Source organism: Phaenicophaeus curvirostris, chromosome 1 (genome assembly GCF_032191515.1).
Source record: "Phaenicophaeus curvirostris isolate KB17595 chromosome 1, BPBGC_Pcur_1.0, whole genome shotgun sequence".
Classification (NCBI taxonomy): Eukaryota; Metazoa; Chordata; class Aves; order Cuculiformes; family Cuculidae; genus Phaenicophaeus; species Phaenicophaeus curvirostris.
In genome coordinates, this window is record NC_091392.1 from 190915577 (window position 1) to 190931980 (window position 16404).

A 16404-nucleotide genomic window follows, 5' to 3' on the forward strand; every position below is an offset into this window, starting at 1 on the left:
AACCAAGAAAGGATGGGATATAATCTCATTATTCAGGCAACATTCCTCTCACCCTAAATTTCCTCCCCAGAGAGCTTGCGGATAGATGGGTTGGATTCTCACTGCAGTATATAACTTTGATACCACTTTGTCACGCTTCAGAGATCTGCAGCCATATGTTTTCCTTGGACTGTACTTACTCAGGCAGACTATGTTTCTTCCCAAGAGAAGCATAAAATATCATTGCTTCAAAGTCCTCCTTCACTGCAACTTTTATCTCCAGCTGTCTATGCATTTAGTGTCCACTTCCATTGCTACTATACAGCACCTTTTTTCTATGGGCTTGGAGGGGAAATGTTAAGTCTGCACATTATGAGGGGGCCTGAGGTATTACAGAGCAAACCACATTATTGCTGCCAAAAATGCCTCAGTGAGATTACCTTATCTTCAGGCAGGTTCCAGACATTAAGCCAAGGGTTCACACCGCTTTCATTTATGCACCTGAGGTAGAATCACCCAAGCCTCCCTGTTTAATCAATGCAAATTGCAGACAGGACAAGTGGCCTCTGTAAGGTAAGGTTGTGCTTCCCCGGACTGCAGGGAGACCCTATAGTGACTATGCTGCACAATATTTATATATAATATAAATAATAATATATAATTTTCCCAATCAAGTCCTGGATTTCCTTTACAACTGTAACCTTCATTACTTTCAAGAGATGCTCATTTCTGATTGTCTAATTAACAGCAGGAAATACACCTTATTCCTTAGCAGCATAGTTTGCCTCACCATGTATTGACCTTTGTCAGTGTCCTGGACAGTGGAATTGAGTGCACCCTCAGCAAGTCTGCCCACAACACCAAGCTGTGTGGTGCAGCCTACACTCTGGATGCCATGCAGAGGGATCTTGACAGGCTTGAGAGGTGGGCTTGTGTGAACCTTATGAAGTTCAACAAGGCCAAGCAGAAGGTCCTACACCTGGGTTGTGGAAATCCCAAGCAAAAATAAACACTGGGTGGAGAATTTATTGAGAGTAGCCCTGAAGAGAAGAATTTTGGGATGCTGGTTGATGAGAACTTCAACACAAGCCAGCAATGTGCACTAGCAGCCCAGAAAGCCAGAAAGCCAACCATATCCTGGGCTGCATCAAAGGAAGTCAAGGGAGGTGTTTTTCCTCCTCTACTCTGCTCTTGTGAGAACTCACCTGCAGTTCCACATTCAACTCTGTAGCCCTCAATGTAAGGACACAGACCTGTTGGAGCGAGTCTAGAGGAGACCCATGAAGATAGTCAGAGGGCTGGAACACTTCTCCTATGAAGAAAGGCTGAGAGTTGGGGTTGTTTAGCTTAAAGACGAGAAGACTCCAGGGACATCTTGTAGCAGCCTTCCAGTATCTAAAGGGGGCCTACAAGAAAGCTGGTGAGAGACTTTTTACAAGGGCATATAGGATAAGGGGTAATGGCTTTATACTGAAAGAGGGGAGATTTAGATTAGATATTAGGAAAATTAATTTACTGTGAGGGTGCTGAGGCACTGGTAAAAGTTGCCCAGAGAAGTTGTGGATGCCCCATTCCTGGAAGTGTTCAAGGCCAGCTTGGATGAAGCTTTGACGGGGGCTGTAATTAGATGTTCTTTAAGGTTCCTTCCAACCCAAACCATTCTATGATTCTATCTAAAACTCATGCCCACCAGCCAGGAAGGCCCCAAAGGGACTGAGAGACCAATCATGAGCTGAGCTTGAGGATTTTTTTTTTATGCTTTGGCTGTAGGTTGAATTAGTTTTGCTCCCTGACAGGTAGGCTCTAATGTCATGCAGTTTTGATTGGTTTCTAGTATTCCATAGTTTTGTCTTCTCTGGCATTACTTCAGAAGTTAATTTTAGAAAATTAGTGCCACCTGCCCTGAAAAATATTTCTGTAAGAGTTATTTGCTGTGGCAGGTGAAAAAGTCTTGCAATGGCCCATGTATATACCCTGCTACGGTAACAGGAATGTGAAAAGGTGTTCTGCCTTCACCAAGCATATCAAGAGAAGTTTTACAAGGGTAGTGTAAAACTTTCTGTTAGCATTAAGCTTAGAGAATGTAATTTCTACAAAGCCTACAGTATGGTGTTCAAATATAGGAATACGAACCTTTTAGGAGATTTGCATGTAATCATTTCCAGAGAACTTCACACTTTACATTGGGTATTTTGGATCAGATACAGCATTAGTGTCAGAGTGAAATACGCATTTCACATGCAGCTCATCAGCTTTCCTACTGATTACATTATTCTTTTACAAGTTGGGTTTGAGCAAAGCTGCACAAGCTTTTGTAATGCTGATCCATAATTAGGGGCTTGCATTTTCCTTAAAACTTTAGATAATGTGAATTACTTGCATAAATATTTCACAAGGAATGATATAAATATTCTGTGGTGATTAGGATTGTTTATACTGTCTCTATCAGAAGACAGTCTTTCTTTCCTGATCCTTATTTCTTTGATTTTGAAAGATATACAAGTCATCTCCCATATATATTTGGAAATTACATTACCTGTTTGTGCTTTTAAATAACAGCACAATCTCAGCCTTGGAGAATGATGTTTCAGAAAATCATGTAGCTAACTTACACAATCTGTTTCTACTGTTGTTCCTACAAACGAGCAAGCTGAGTATCCGGTGCAGGCAATTGCCCGTGTAATTTTCTGAAAATCTGCTGTGCTATTTTCTTGTGTTGGCAAAAAAATTCAAGTGTGGCTGTGCTGTTCCAGAGCACCCTAAGCCCTGGAGCAACTGCACTTCAGAAGGGAACAATTTCCTCCCTGCTCCTCTCCATCTTGCTCAATGGATAATTGTTTTCTGCTGTTTTGGGTCAGGTTAGTAACCTCAGGAGCTGAGGGAAAGGAGATTTGAGGTCTGGGTTATTTCTTATCCCTTTCCACCTTCTGCTTCATTTGGTGAATAACTGAATAAGGTCTAAACATTTAGCCCATTATCTGTGCTGGGACAGAGGCAAGATAACAGGCATACAGTCATGGTGCTATTACATATCCCAGCATAACATTGCCCCTCACAGCTCTTGCCATTCTATACGTTTTCTACACAAAGGAAAGTCTGCCGATGATGTGCGCTGTCAGAACAAGAATGTTCCTCAGTTCCTGCTGGCAGTGACTTTGTGACTTCGTGACTTCCTTGATAGAAAATACACTGTCCTGGTAAATGGATACACAAAAACATTGTGTATATTTATAGCATAGAGGAAAGGAAAAACAGAATTTATAAGAATAACACAAATCACCCACAAAGCAAGTGACGTCCATGTAACATATGTTCTTCATACTCCACCTCAGTCCAAGTGAATTTATTCATTCCTTCTTAACCTTGCATGGGCCCTTTTTCCCAATATGCCAGTCTTCATATAGGGCATGTGATTATTTCTCATTTTCAAGGCCCTGCCACTCATTTCTTAATTTTGATGACATGGCAGCTGCCCAGGTTTTTCTTGTTAAGATGATATTCATTTGTCCCCTTTATTTCATTTATTTTCCCCTCTGGCTCCATAGCTATAAATCAAATGCACAAAATTAAATTAAATAAAATAAACATAATTGCAGGTGGAAATTCAGATAATATAAATAACTAAGAGTAGTTTTCCAAGACTGCTTTTTTAATCAATTCTAAACATAAGATATATATTCCCTGTTGAACTAATGATGTTGTGACCACCTATTGTTAAAGAACACTAATAAATTTGCAACAATTCCTTACTCTCGTGATTCATTGACATGTTTTGCCAAACAGCTAGTTCAGCTTGCTCTTTTTCCAGAGATGTTTTATGCTGTCCACAGGAAAGACATGATATGCCACCCCGAGAAAGGCATGATATGCCACCCTGAGATAGGCATGAATACTCTTTGTCCCTTAGGAAAGTTCCTTTTTTCTCCATCCTTTAGGGAGTGAGGCTCCTGGATGACAAGAAAGCAGCCTTTTACAATGTGAAAAGCAGGGCTCATCTTCAAATAATATGTTCTTTTTCTCCTTGAAAAGCAAAATGCCATATATTCTCCCATACCCCTCCTCAACCCAGCAGGATCTCTGATACCTTGAAATACTAGTGGAACAAATCACTGCCTTTTATATTCTGCAGGGAACTGAACAACTACCAAGGAGGCAGGGCACTGCCCTTCCCACCTTGTCCCATGTGCTCTCAGCAGTCCCTCTCAGAGGTGCTGCTTGGGGATGTCCTGATGTCCAGATGTCCACTCTGCCTTTCAAATACAGCTCTTTCACTCAAGAAGATCTAAACCCTGCAGCATTAATTCATATTTTGTGGGGTTTTAATCAATCAGATATGGTGTGGGGTGAAATTGCCCGAATTTTACATTTATAAATTAATTTCTTTTATCAGACAGTGGTACCTAAGCATTTCCATTGTGTAAGCAGGTCATGGTTTTCTTCAGTGCAAGACTACCTACAGTTATAATATAGATCAATACAATTTAGCTTGGATGTCAATAAAGGTCAGACAAAACCACTGTACAAAGTAAGGGGAAGACAAAAAAAGAAGTGCAGCTGTTTACACTCTTTTCCTTTTGACAGGATAATACACCCAGGCAGTACACTACAGTAGACACTCTGCTATCATTCACACAGCCTTCCTGTGAACCCACAGTGCATACCAGTGCCCTACATTTTAAAGACCAAAGCTGTGTTCTGATGTATGTTTGTTTGTAATGGTGCTTACCATTACCAGAGCATCAATACTAACAAAAACTGTCATATTTTAAGGTTGAATATGGGTCAAGCATTTTCAGTGGCATGACTTAATGCAACAGTTCTTACATGAGAACTGCTGTAGTTGCTGCACTAAGGTAATCACAATGGCAGTACTTCTGTCCATCTTCCCCTGCCCTTCCTCCATAGTGGGAATTCTGCTAATTTAAAATATTTTGAGTGTGATGATCAGGCTTCTAGACACTTTCAGTGGCTAGAGTTACAGAATGCAGATACAGGGAACAATAACATTTTGAAGGAATTTATTTCACATCTCTGTGCTTCAGTTTCCTTAACTGTTAGAAGGGTAAGTCTGCTCCTCAGACAATCTAATTTTATCAGCCATTCTGATAACAGATCCCAACAGATCCAATAACAGTATTTCAGAGCTTACATACTCAATATTTGTAAAGCTCTTACAGATTCTTTGTTGAAGCTTGATACAAGAAGGTACTATGGGAAAAAAAAATCTGATATTAATGTTTTATTGATTGCAGATAATACCATTCTGGGTAATCCCGTTGGCTTGTAGTGTCAGTTCTGTGAAAAGTCAGCTTTTGTATACCCACAGTTTTTCACCTCTTTTGGGACAAATTGTAAACACGAGTATAATCTACTGAATATAGTCTATGAAATAATTTATTGTCCTTCATTTAGAAGTATCTCCTTGAGTGTTCTGTATTCCTGGCAACCCTTCTATTCACACTAGCATGAATACACCCGTTTTAAATCAACTCTTGATCTCTGAAGGCCAGATCCTGCAAGTCCCAGAGAGATACACAGTATTCCAAAAGATTGCAGCCAAATATGTAGCATAAACTGAAAGCATGTTTATTGTTTATCTTACCCTCTCATAACTATTTGGAGTCTGCTCTGGTCTGCCTCTTCCTTAAATTTAAAGTGGTTGCCTCACTTTTGCAGTTCCTTAGTCAAGATGGGAAACAGATTCTGTGCATGAACCTGTTTCCAAAGTTTGTGTTTCCTAAGTACTTCCATAAATTTACCAGAAACTGTAACATATCTTCCTTTCCTTTTTTTAAATCTTAATCTGAAATACTGGCATATAGATAAAATAGAGTTTATGTTCTGTTTTCCTCTGAATATGTGCAAGTAACATATAATTCATACAGAGACGTTCCATTTACATTATTCCTGCCCCAAGTCCAAAGAACATAATTTTGACTATTGACTGCAAGCAGATATGTAAGATTGTTACAAATTGATGCCAAGGGGCCCATATTTGGAATCCGTTTTATTTTTCTTTGAGTTAGCTTCCAAATTGCAAGAGTGTGCATAATGAATGTGTTATCTGGTCCTTCTGTTTTATATTTTTGAAGGAGAAACAGCACATGCCGCTAAGTGACTTGGCCTACTTGCTCAGGTTCCATAGCAACCCAGTATTGCTGCAAATTCATTTTGTACTAATCAATTAGAAATTTTGCTCTGGCAGCTGGAATGAAAGTTTATGGGCCAAATCCTGCTTGTTTTACTTGGACCTCCAGTCACAGTAAATTCAATGAGATACTTCTCCGAGGATACGAACTTCTGTCTTTCATCTCAACCCTGGTTTATTTTTTGTGAAATGATCATATCTAGGTTTTGTTTTTCTGTCCAAGCAGAGAAAAGGAGACAATTCTCTTAAAGGATCTACAGCTTATGACACTCTTGTCCTACAAGCAGAGCTGCTGACAGGTCAAAAAGGACAGTATCAACTGCACCTTCTCTCCAACAGCTTTTGTTGCATCCACCCCAATACTGTTTGCCCAAAAGAGAGTTTTCTAGGGAACACAGTTTTAATTGCCAGTGACGGCAGTGCAACCCTCAGTATCATAGTTAGTAAGCAGGACTCTTAAGCAACCTCCCCTTGTAAAAGTCAGCTCCGGCACTGCTGGAAGTATATGTAGTGGCTATGAAAGCCCATGGGAATCTTGCATGTGCACTCTGCAATGACGCCATTGATTAAAATCCAAAATTTTCATTAAAAAGGTTTTGTGTAGTTTTGGTTTTGGGGTTTTTTTTCCAGATTTTTCTTTTATCCTTGCCAAAATTGCAGCAGAGTGAGATGGGGAAAATATAGACAAACAACCAACCTGCAGCCACATGAAAGTGGCAGAAAGTTTCTTATGTGGGCTGACAAAAGCATTAACACTTTGCTTTCAAGGTCACGATTCCAAATTTAGCTCATTCTGCTCCTAGTCTTTATGTCCAGAATACAGACATGTATTATATATAGATAGACCAAACATGCTCTCTGATCAAAACACAGGGAGAACATTGGGGTTCTACTGTCAATTACCACATTTTTTTTTTATTGGCATAGTCACACTATTAATCTCCTTTTTACGCATTTTCACTCATCCTTGGGTAAATAAGTCAGAGGCTTGCAATTCTTTTTTAAATCTAGTTTGCTTCTCTCAATGGTTGGAAAATGTGTTTCTAACTACACTGAAAAAACTGTATGGGTCTTTAGTAAGACACAAGTTTAACATTTTTTTTTCCATTTCACCCCTCATCATACTAGAATTCAGGCTCTGACTACACAGTATTAGAATCATAGAATCATAGAATCATAGAATAACCAGGTTGGAAGAGACCCATCGGATCATTGAGTCCAACCATTCCTATCAAACACTAAACCATGCCCCTTAGCACCTCGTCCACCCCTGCCTTAAACATCTCCAGGGAAGGTGACTCAACCACCTCCCTGGGCAGCCTGTTCCACTGCCCAATGACCCTTTCTGTGAAGAATTTTTTCCTAACGTCCAGCCTAAATCTCCCCTGGTGGAGCTTGAGGCCATTTCCTCTTGTCCTGTCCCCTGTCACTTGGGAGAAGAGGCCAGCACCCTCCTCTCTACAACCTCCTTTCAGGTAGTTATAGAGAGCAATGAGGTCTCCCCTCAGCCTCCTCTTCTCCAGGCTAAACAACCCCAGCTCTCTCAGCCGATCCTCATAAGGCCTGTTCTCCAGCCCCTTCACCAGCTTCGTTGCTCTTGTCTCTGGACTCGCTCCAGAGCCTCAACATCCTTCTTGTGGTGAGGGGCCCAGAACTGAACACAGGATTCGAGGAGCGGTCTCACCAGTGCCGAGTACAGAGGGAGAATAACCTCCCTGGACCTGCTGGTCACGCCGTTTCTGATACAAGCCAAGATGCCATTGGCCTTCTTGGCCACCTGGGCACACTGCTGGCTCATATTCAGTCACTGTCAACCAACACCCCCAGGTCCCTCTCCTCCAGTCAGCTTTCTAGACAGACTTCTAGTCTGTAGCACTGCATAGGGTTGTTGTGCCCCAAGTGCAGGACCCGGCATTTGGCCTTGTTAAACCTCATGCCATTGGACTCTGCCCAGCGGTCCAGCCTGTTCAGATCCCTTTGCAGAGCCTCCCGACCCTCCAGCAGATCGACACTTCCACCCAGCTTAGTGTCGTCTGCAAACTTGCTAAGGGTGCACTTGATGCCTTCATCCAGGTCATTGATAAAGACATTGAACAGGGCTGGACCCAGCACCGAGCCCTGGGGAACCCCACTTGTCACTGGCCTCCAGCTGGATTTCACACCATTTCCCACCACTCTCTGGGCCCGGCCATCCAACCAGTTTTCCACCCAGGAGAGTGTGCGCCTGTCCAGGCCAGAGGCTGACAGTTTCCAAAGCAGAATGCTGTGAGAAACTGTGTCAAAGGCTTTACTGAAGTCCAGGAAGACCACATCCACAGCCTTTCCCTCGTCCAGCAGCTGAGTCACTTTGTCATAGAAGGTGATCAGGTTAGTTTGGCAAGACCTGCCTTTTGTGAACCCAAAATATGTATTGCCGTTTTGCAACAAATGCATAGCAAATCAAAGTCACGATTTAATCTTTATTCCATGTTAGGGCTCATCAAATCTCCATTGCAAACAAAGAGTATGACTCAGACTAGACTTTGCTCCTTCAAGAGCATATCAGAGGTAGAGGTGGATCTTCGTTTGCATACCAGGGTTTGTGACAGGGAAAGCAGTGTTTATCCACTTGCACGTGCTCCCTTTTATTGCTGTCTCTCTCCAGCTCCTACTGGTAGTTAACACAATGGGAAGGTTATAGCCTTGGTGCCATAAAAAGGTCAGGCAGCGTGAAGTGGGCTGCAGACTCCTTAAAAGCTGCATTCCTAAAGGAGGAAGCTCTCTGTTTCAAGGGTTGTCAGAAGGAACGAGACCCAGAAAACTCCACTGCTGATCATAACAAAACACACAGGGCTCACATCTTCCTGCACTCAGGCTGCACACTGCACAAACTGCAGTTCATGCGAGAAAGCTATACCAAGGGTGGCTTCTCCTCCAGGGGCCGCGGGCACTTGTGTGACTCTGAGCACAGGTACAATCCCATACTCTCCCCCATTCCCAGGCTTTGCTTCTGACATCACAATTTCTGCTCTGATGATAATGTGTCATTTATAAGTTCTGCATATGCCAGGGAGGTGACATCCAAGGACTTATAATGAGAAAAACTGATGACCAAGGTGGAAAGAACCTTAGCAGAACCAGCCTTGGGGGATTTAAATGTTAAACCTGCTTTCTCGTTTTGGGTTTGTGTCCTTTTCTAAAGTGTTCGTGTTGTGTTTAGTAAGAAATATTGTACAGCTATGTTGTGTTCAAAATGTCTTTTTTTTTTGGAAACACCTTTATGTTTGCTAGTTTTCTTGTGCTGATTGTTACTCTTTTATTTTGATGGATTTTGCATGATAAAAGTTCAGTATTTGGAACAATGTGAGAGATCATTATCACTTTCAGATAAAATGAGGAAAAGCTCATGTTTAAATGCATTGTCCTGTATTTTAACCTATTTTATGTCTGTATTCGTATTCCCCGTTTTTATTGATGTACTGCACATATCTGACCTCCACGCTTGCCTAGCAATTTTTCATCAGTTTGGGGTTTCTGATTTCCTAGTTCTGTTTAAAAATCTGATTGGAATAAGACCCTGATAACCATTAGTTATTTACAGTATGTGTTTGGATTGGCTTAACCTCCAAGCACCCAATCCAGTTCCCTTGCAGTCTGTAGAAGCTCTGCCCTGATCAGGCACAACTTTATGTAAAATATATTTTTATATAACATATTACCTAAGTACCTAATTTGCTGCATTTCTCATGACTTAAAAACCAAAGTGACACTCTGCACTGAGCCTTGGTTCTGCCCAGTGTCAGCACGTTGGTTCGCCGACATCCATCAACACAGCACAACGATGCCCAGGCTCTCTCCTCTACCTGCTCGAGGCAGGTTTCAGGCTTCAACTGGATAAGGGAATGGTTAAAACCAATCCCTAAACAGACTCTACTCGTTTCACATGAAATCTGAGATAATTTACCCCCACAGTCCTTGGAGCAAAGCTCTTCTCACAGCATGACGCAGCCTACGTTGACGCTCAGCCCCGTGGGCAAGCAGGCTCCCATCTTGCACCAAAGGCTCCCTACAATTCCAAAATCATAGGATTATAGAGTAGTTTGGGTTGGAAGGGACTTTAAAGATCATCCAGCCCCAGCCCCGCTGCCACAGGCAGGGACATCCCACTAGATCAGGCTGCCCAAGGCCCATCCAGCCTGGCCTTGAACCCCTCCAGGGATGGGGCAGCTACAGCTTCCCTGGGCAACCTGTGCCAGTGCCTCACCATCTTTATGGTGAAGAATTTCTTCCTAATGTCTAGTCTAAATCTGCCCCTCTCCAGTTTATGCCCGTACATCTTTCAGAAACCGATGGACACGAGTTACGGGGACGGTGCCAGCCCAAGGCGGAGCATCCCGCCCGCTCAGAGCAGCCTGCGGGCCGATCCGTGCAGGGCTGGGGAGGGTGCGGGTCAGCCTTCCCTCGCACCCCAGGCTCAACTCTTCTTTTTTTTTTTTTTTTTTCTTTTTTGTCTCTCTCGTCTGTGTTTTGTCTTGTCTTTTTTGTTGTTGCTGTTGTCGCCGTCGCCTCTGTCTCCCGTCCCCGCGCGTCCCTCCCCGCGCGGCCGCAGGCGCCGCCCCGCGCTCCTCCGCCTCCTCCAGCCCGCCCTCGCCGGCCCCCTCCCCGCCGGCCAACCCGGGCAGCGGCGCGGCCCCCGACTCGGAGGAGGAGTTTCTCCCTAATTCATTCTTAGTTAAAAGTGGCTCTGGAAACCTCTGTGTCGCCTCCAACGGTGAGTGACTCCCTCTCTATGTCTGTCTCTCTGTACTTTACTTTTCTTGTTCGCCTCGCAGCCGTGTGCGTGGGGATTGGTCGGGGTGCGGGTCGCAGGGTAGTTTGGGTTGGAAGAGGAATTAAAGTTCAGCTAGTTCCAGCCTCCCTGCCCCGGGCAGGGACATCCCACTTGATCAGGCTGCCCAATGCCCCATACAGTCTGGCCTTGAGCGCTTGCTGGGATGGGGCAGCCACAGCCTCCCTGGGCAACCTGTGCCGGAGCGTCGCCACTCTCATGGTGAAGAAATTCCTCTATAGGTCGAGTCTAAATCTGCCCCTCTCCAGTTTATCCCCTTTGCCCCATATCCTATCACTACAAAACTTTGTGAATGGTCCCTCCCCAGCTTTCTTTTAAGCCCCCTTCAGGAGTAGCCTTTTGGTTGTTTTTTTGAGTTTTGTTTTAAAAAAAAAGTTTAAAAAATGATTTTGGGAGGGGGGAGTCTCCTCACACGATATTCTGCTGGCTGGGTGGCTGTGGTGGCTTGTCCCTTGCCACCCTCTGTGGTGCCTGGGCTCAGAAACCTCACCTGGGCTGCAGGCTGGAGTCCCCTCGCTTTTGGGGGCAGAATTTGGTTTTCTTTGAGATGTTTTGTTTCCTTTTGGCTGAACAGTTCACTAGAAATAAACCCTTCTCTCTGTGAGGGCAAGGTGCAGCGGGGGGCTGAGGGTTCTCAGGTGGGCTCAGGCCACCTGCACAGCTGAGGCTTCTGCCAGGACCCTGTGGCTGGTGGGGGGCAGGGGTGGAAGCACTGAAACCCCAGAGTTTTCCAGTGAGTTGTGACAGTGGTGTCAGCAACACGTGCTTAGCCTCAGAGGAGGGTATCTGCATCTACATCTCCCTCTGAGGTGCTAAGAGATGCTCCCAGGGTAAGTATTTGAGGCAGTGGCATGACACAGTGCTTCTGGGATGCTCTGAGGCTCCCCGAATGGGAGCTGAGGGTGCTCAGCACAACCGTACAGACCACTCTGCTTAAACAAATTTCAAGAAGAGAAATGAGATTCATAGCTCTGCTGCAAGACAATGAGTCATAAACAGAGAGGTACCGCTCATTGGCAAAGAAATGTGAAATTTCATCAAGGGTAGTGTAACCTGACGAAGGGCAGACTACAGCAGTGGAATAGCACTGGCCACTCAGGCTGCTGCCATCCGGCTTGAGTGATAATTGCTTACAGGTCTGATTTATGGTGAAGGAGAAGACATTCAAAGATATCTTGAAAGAGAAAGAAAGGTGAGAGAGAGGTTTACTGCAGCTGGCAACAGCTTAGCTGCATTTATGTTAAGCTTCTAAGAAGGTTTCCTCCTATGCTGTTATCTCCAAGTAAGGAGAGAAAGTTTGACAACTAATTTGTGTGTGTGTGTCCCTTCTCAGCTTCACTGTTATTTTCTTTTGTTGCGTTTGTTATGGTAAAAACAAGCTTTTCCTTCAGGATTTTTCAAAGGAGGTTCTCTCCTCTTAATTGTTATCCTAAGGAGAGTAGGGGGAGATACAGTGTTGTAGCCATTCAGGAAACTACTTAGAATTCATATCGTATGTTCAGGTCTCCCCCCTCCCCTCACACCCTGTAGCACACACAGACATCTGACTCCTTGCACTCACAGTACATTGAAATCCCAAATCATGTCGATGACCCTCTGATTGGAAAGAAAGCCAAACTCACACTCCACCTCACGTTCTCAACATCAGTGAGTATATACTTTCTCTTTGTTTGTTTAGAGAATATATATGTACACACAAATACACACCCATCAGGTAAAAAGAGAGAAGAAAGAGAAAGCAAGTGAGATTAAAGACCTTGATCTCCTCTTTTACTAATTATCTGAAAAACAGAAGAAGCATCATTCAGAGTCCACAGTGTGTTGACAATGCAGTTGTATTATTGATGTGCTGATGAGTTAGTTAAACTTAAGGCTTTTTCTCAGTGCTTTTTGCACTGGCTTTGTAGACATACAACATTCCTTGAGGCCTTCTTTATGTGTAGGATTCAGCAGGTTGGTAATAAATATGTCCCACACAAAGACAGGGTGTTGGAGGTATCATTTGTGTGGTTATTAAAGTTGTTCAGTGTTCAGAAGTGCAGGTAATGACAGCTCACTGATGACCTGTTAGGATTATCACTCTGCTATCAGGAGGAAAACAAAGGTGACGACTTATGTCACCTATCAACCCATAATCTGAGAGTTCACATGAATAAGTAGCAGAGAACATACAAGCCCATCATGTCTAAAACCTAGATGCTCTTCTGACCTCTGTAAATGGATTTGATTGCTTTAGTTCCTTAATGTTCTGTTCCTATGAGGCTTAGTCAGCTTAAACCTTAAATGACAAAGGCAGGTCTTTATGTTCCTTAAATGGTGGAAATTAGTAAAAGCTTATTTTGGTTAGAACTAAGTTTAATACAGTTAGAGCACTCATTCTCAGAGAATAGTAGCTGTCTCAACAGCAGGACAGGCTGAGAATGCTGTCCAAAGGATTTGTGTTGCAGTTTTTAATTGATTGTGGCTAGGTTTTCTTTCCACAGCTGTGTAAACTTAGCCTTAGAGGAGTCCATCCAAAGTAAGTAACACCCAGGCAGCAGCACCGCTGTTACAAATCCCCATGTAAATTGCAAATATAATGCACATGAAACTTAAGAAACATGCTACTTTTTGAAGATACAGTATGCTATTCTTTATCTAAGTTCCTTTCGTTCCAGAAAGGTAATAATGTCCATAATATTATTTCTACATTTCCATGAAAATTTCCAATTAAACTTTCAAATGAAGGATGGAACAATTTATATATGTGTATAAATGTGTAGGCTTTTTTTTTAGGGCTTTTAATTTTGTATTGGGTGTGTTCCAGTGCATTGTTTGGGTGCTTTTTTACTTATAAGTTAAAAGTAAATTAAAACATGAAAAATCCACAGTTCTTAATGTACCTGTACTATCAACAGTTACTTAACTTTAATGAAAAAAAGACTTTTCAGATTTGACATTTTCGCTTTTATCTTTATGTATGCCAGCTCCAGAAAACTGTTTATTTTGCCTAAAATCACCCAAAGTAACTAGGATATGAATGTTTCTATTTTATAGAATCATAGAAGGCACCTTTAAAGATCATCTAATCTAGACCCCTGCCATGGGCAGGGACATCTTCAACCAGACCAAGTTGTTCAAAGTCTTGTCCAACCTGGCCTTGAACACTTCCAGGGATGGGGCATTCACAGCTTCTCTCTCTAAGTAACCTATTGCAGTGTCTCACCACTCTCATAGTAAATAATTTATTCCTTATACCAAATCTAAGTCTATCCTCTCTTAGTTTAAAACCAGTACACTTGACATAGAATTATAGAATCCTTAGGTTGGAAAAAACCTTTGAGATCATCAAGTGCGATCCTACCTGTCTACTACTAAATCATATCCCTGAGCACTTCAGCTACCTGTATTTTAAGTATCTCCAGGGATGGTGACTCAATCACCTCCCTGGTCAGCCTGTTCCGGCGCTTGATAACCCTTTCAGTGAAGTTTTTCCTAATATCCAATCTGAACCTCCCCTGGCGCAGTTTGAAGCCATTGCCTCTCATCCTGTCACTTGGGCGAAGAGACCAACAACCACCTCTCCACAACCTCCTTTCAGGTAGCTGTAGATAGTGATAAGGTCTCCCCTCAGCCCCTTTTTTTCCAGGCTAAACAGCCCCAGTTCCTTCAGTCACCTCTCATAAGACTTGTTCTCCAGGCCCTTCACCAGCTTCATTTCTCTTCTCTGGAAACACTCCAGGACCTCAGTGTCTTTTTTGTAGTGAGGGACCCAAAACTGAGTACAGTGTTCGAGGTGCAGCCTCACCAGTGCTGAGTACAGGGGCAGAATAACTTTCCTGGTCCTGCTGGCCATGCTATTTCTGATACAAGCCAAGATGCCATTGGCCTTCTTGGCCACTTGGGCACAATGCTGGCCCATGTTCAGTTTCTGTCAACTAGCACCCCCAAGTCCTTCTCTGCCAAGCAGCTTTCAAGCCACTCTTCCCTTAGTCTGTAGCACTGCACAGGGTGATTGTGTCCCAAGTGCAGGACTTAGCACGTGGTCCTGTTAAACCTCATGCCAATGGCCTCAGCCCATTGGTCCAGCCTGTTCAGACCCCTTTGAGGAGCCTCCCTACCCTCCAGCAGGTTGGCACTTCCTCCCGGCTTTGTGTTACCCATGAATTTACTAAGGTTACATAAAGATGTTGAACAGAACCGGACCCAGCACTGAGCCCTGGGGAACACCACTTGTGACAGGCCTCCAACTGGATTTAGCTCAATTTAGCACAACTCTTTGGGCACAGCCATCCAGCCAGTTTTTTTACCCAGCAAAAGGGATGCCTGTCCAGGCCAGCTTCTCAAGCAGAATATTGTGAGAAACAATGTCAAAGTCTTTACTGAAGTCCAAGTACACTACATCCACAGCCTTTCTCTCGTCCATTAAGTGGGTCACCTTGTCGTAGAAGGAGATCAGATGAGTTTGGCAGGACCTGCCTTTCATAAACCCATGCTGACTGGGCCTGATCACCTGGCTGTTTTCCATGTGCTGTGTGATAGCACTCAAGATGACCTGCTCCATGATCTTCTCTGGCACCGAGGTCAAAGTGATAGGCCTGTAGTCTCCTGGATTCTTCCTTTGGCCCTTCTTGTAAGTGGGTGTAACATCTGCCAGCCTCCAGTCCAGTGGAACTTCCCCAGTAAGCCAGGACTGCTGGCAGCTAATAGAAAGGGGATTGGCAAGCACTTCTGCCACCTCCCTTAATACCCTCACGTGGATCCTATCTGGCCCCATAGGCGTGTGAATGTCTAATTGGCTGAGCAGGTCGTTAACCATTTCGTCATGGATCATGGGAGCTTTGTTCTGCTCTCCCTCCCTGTCTTCTGACTTATGAGGCTGAGTACCCAGGAAAAGTCTTACATTACTGTTAAAGACTGAAGCAAAGAAGGCATTAAGTACCTCAGCCTTATTCTTGTCCTTTTGCACTGGTGTCCCCCCTGCATCCTGTCACTACAGGCCGTGGTAAGAAGTCTTCCTTACAAGCTTCCTAAAAGTATTGATGGGCTGCTCAGTGCCTTCTCTTCTTCACGCTAAACAATCCCGACTCTCTTGAACATCTCAGCATGTTTCCTTTCACAAACCTTAAAATGTCCTGCTTAGAGGATTTCAGCATGATTTGCGAAGTAAGCTGCCTTGAAGTGTCTTGACTGACATTCAGAAACACCAATTGATTCCTCAGGTTTTTCATCAATCAGTGTATGTGTACATTGGTGTGTAGGTATACCCGTATATGACTGATGGGAAGCCAGAACTGTCTGAAGGCATCCACTCTTTAATTGTAGCAAATGCTGTGTTGGATCAGAACATGTGTCGGTCCATGTATAATCTAACAGTGGTATGGGAGGAGAAGAACACGACAACGTGGTTGTAAAGCGGATGCTGACTGTCTGGGAAACGTTGAGTGCCAGCCAAGGAGAGGGATGTAGA

At 43.6% G+C, this 16404-nt stretch overlaps 1 protein-coding gene across 6 annotated transcripts in view; it reads left to right on the forward strand.

Annotated features, from left to right (window-relative positions):
• TENM4 (teneurin transmembrane protein 4) overlaps positions 1-16404 on the forward strand; it is a 373803-nt gene that overhangs the window by 90217 nt on the left and 267182 nt on the right. The window contains exon 4 of one of the 6 annotated variants that reach the window (XM_069883272.1): positions 10716-10877. The exons of the other annotated variants lie outside the window; for them this stretch is intronic. Coding sequence (XP_069739373.1) covers positions 10716-10877 — 162 coding nt within the window. The remainder of the gene's footprint in view (positions 1-10715; positions 10878-16404) is intronic. 6 annotated transcript variants of the gene reach the window in all.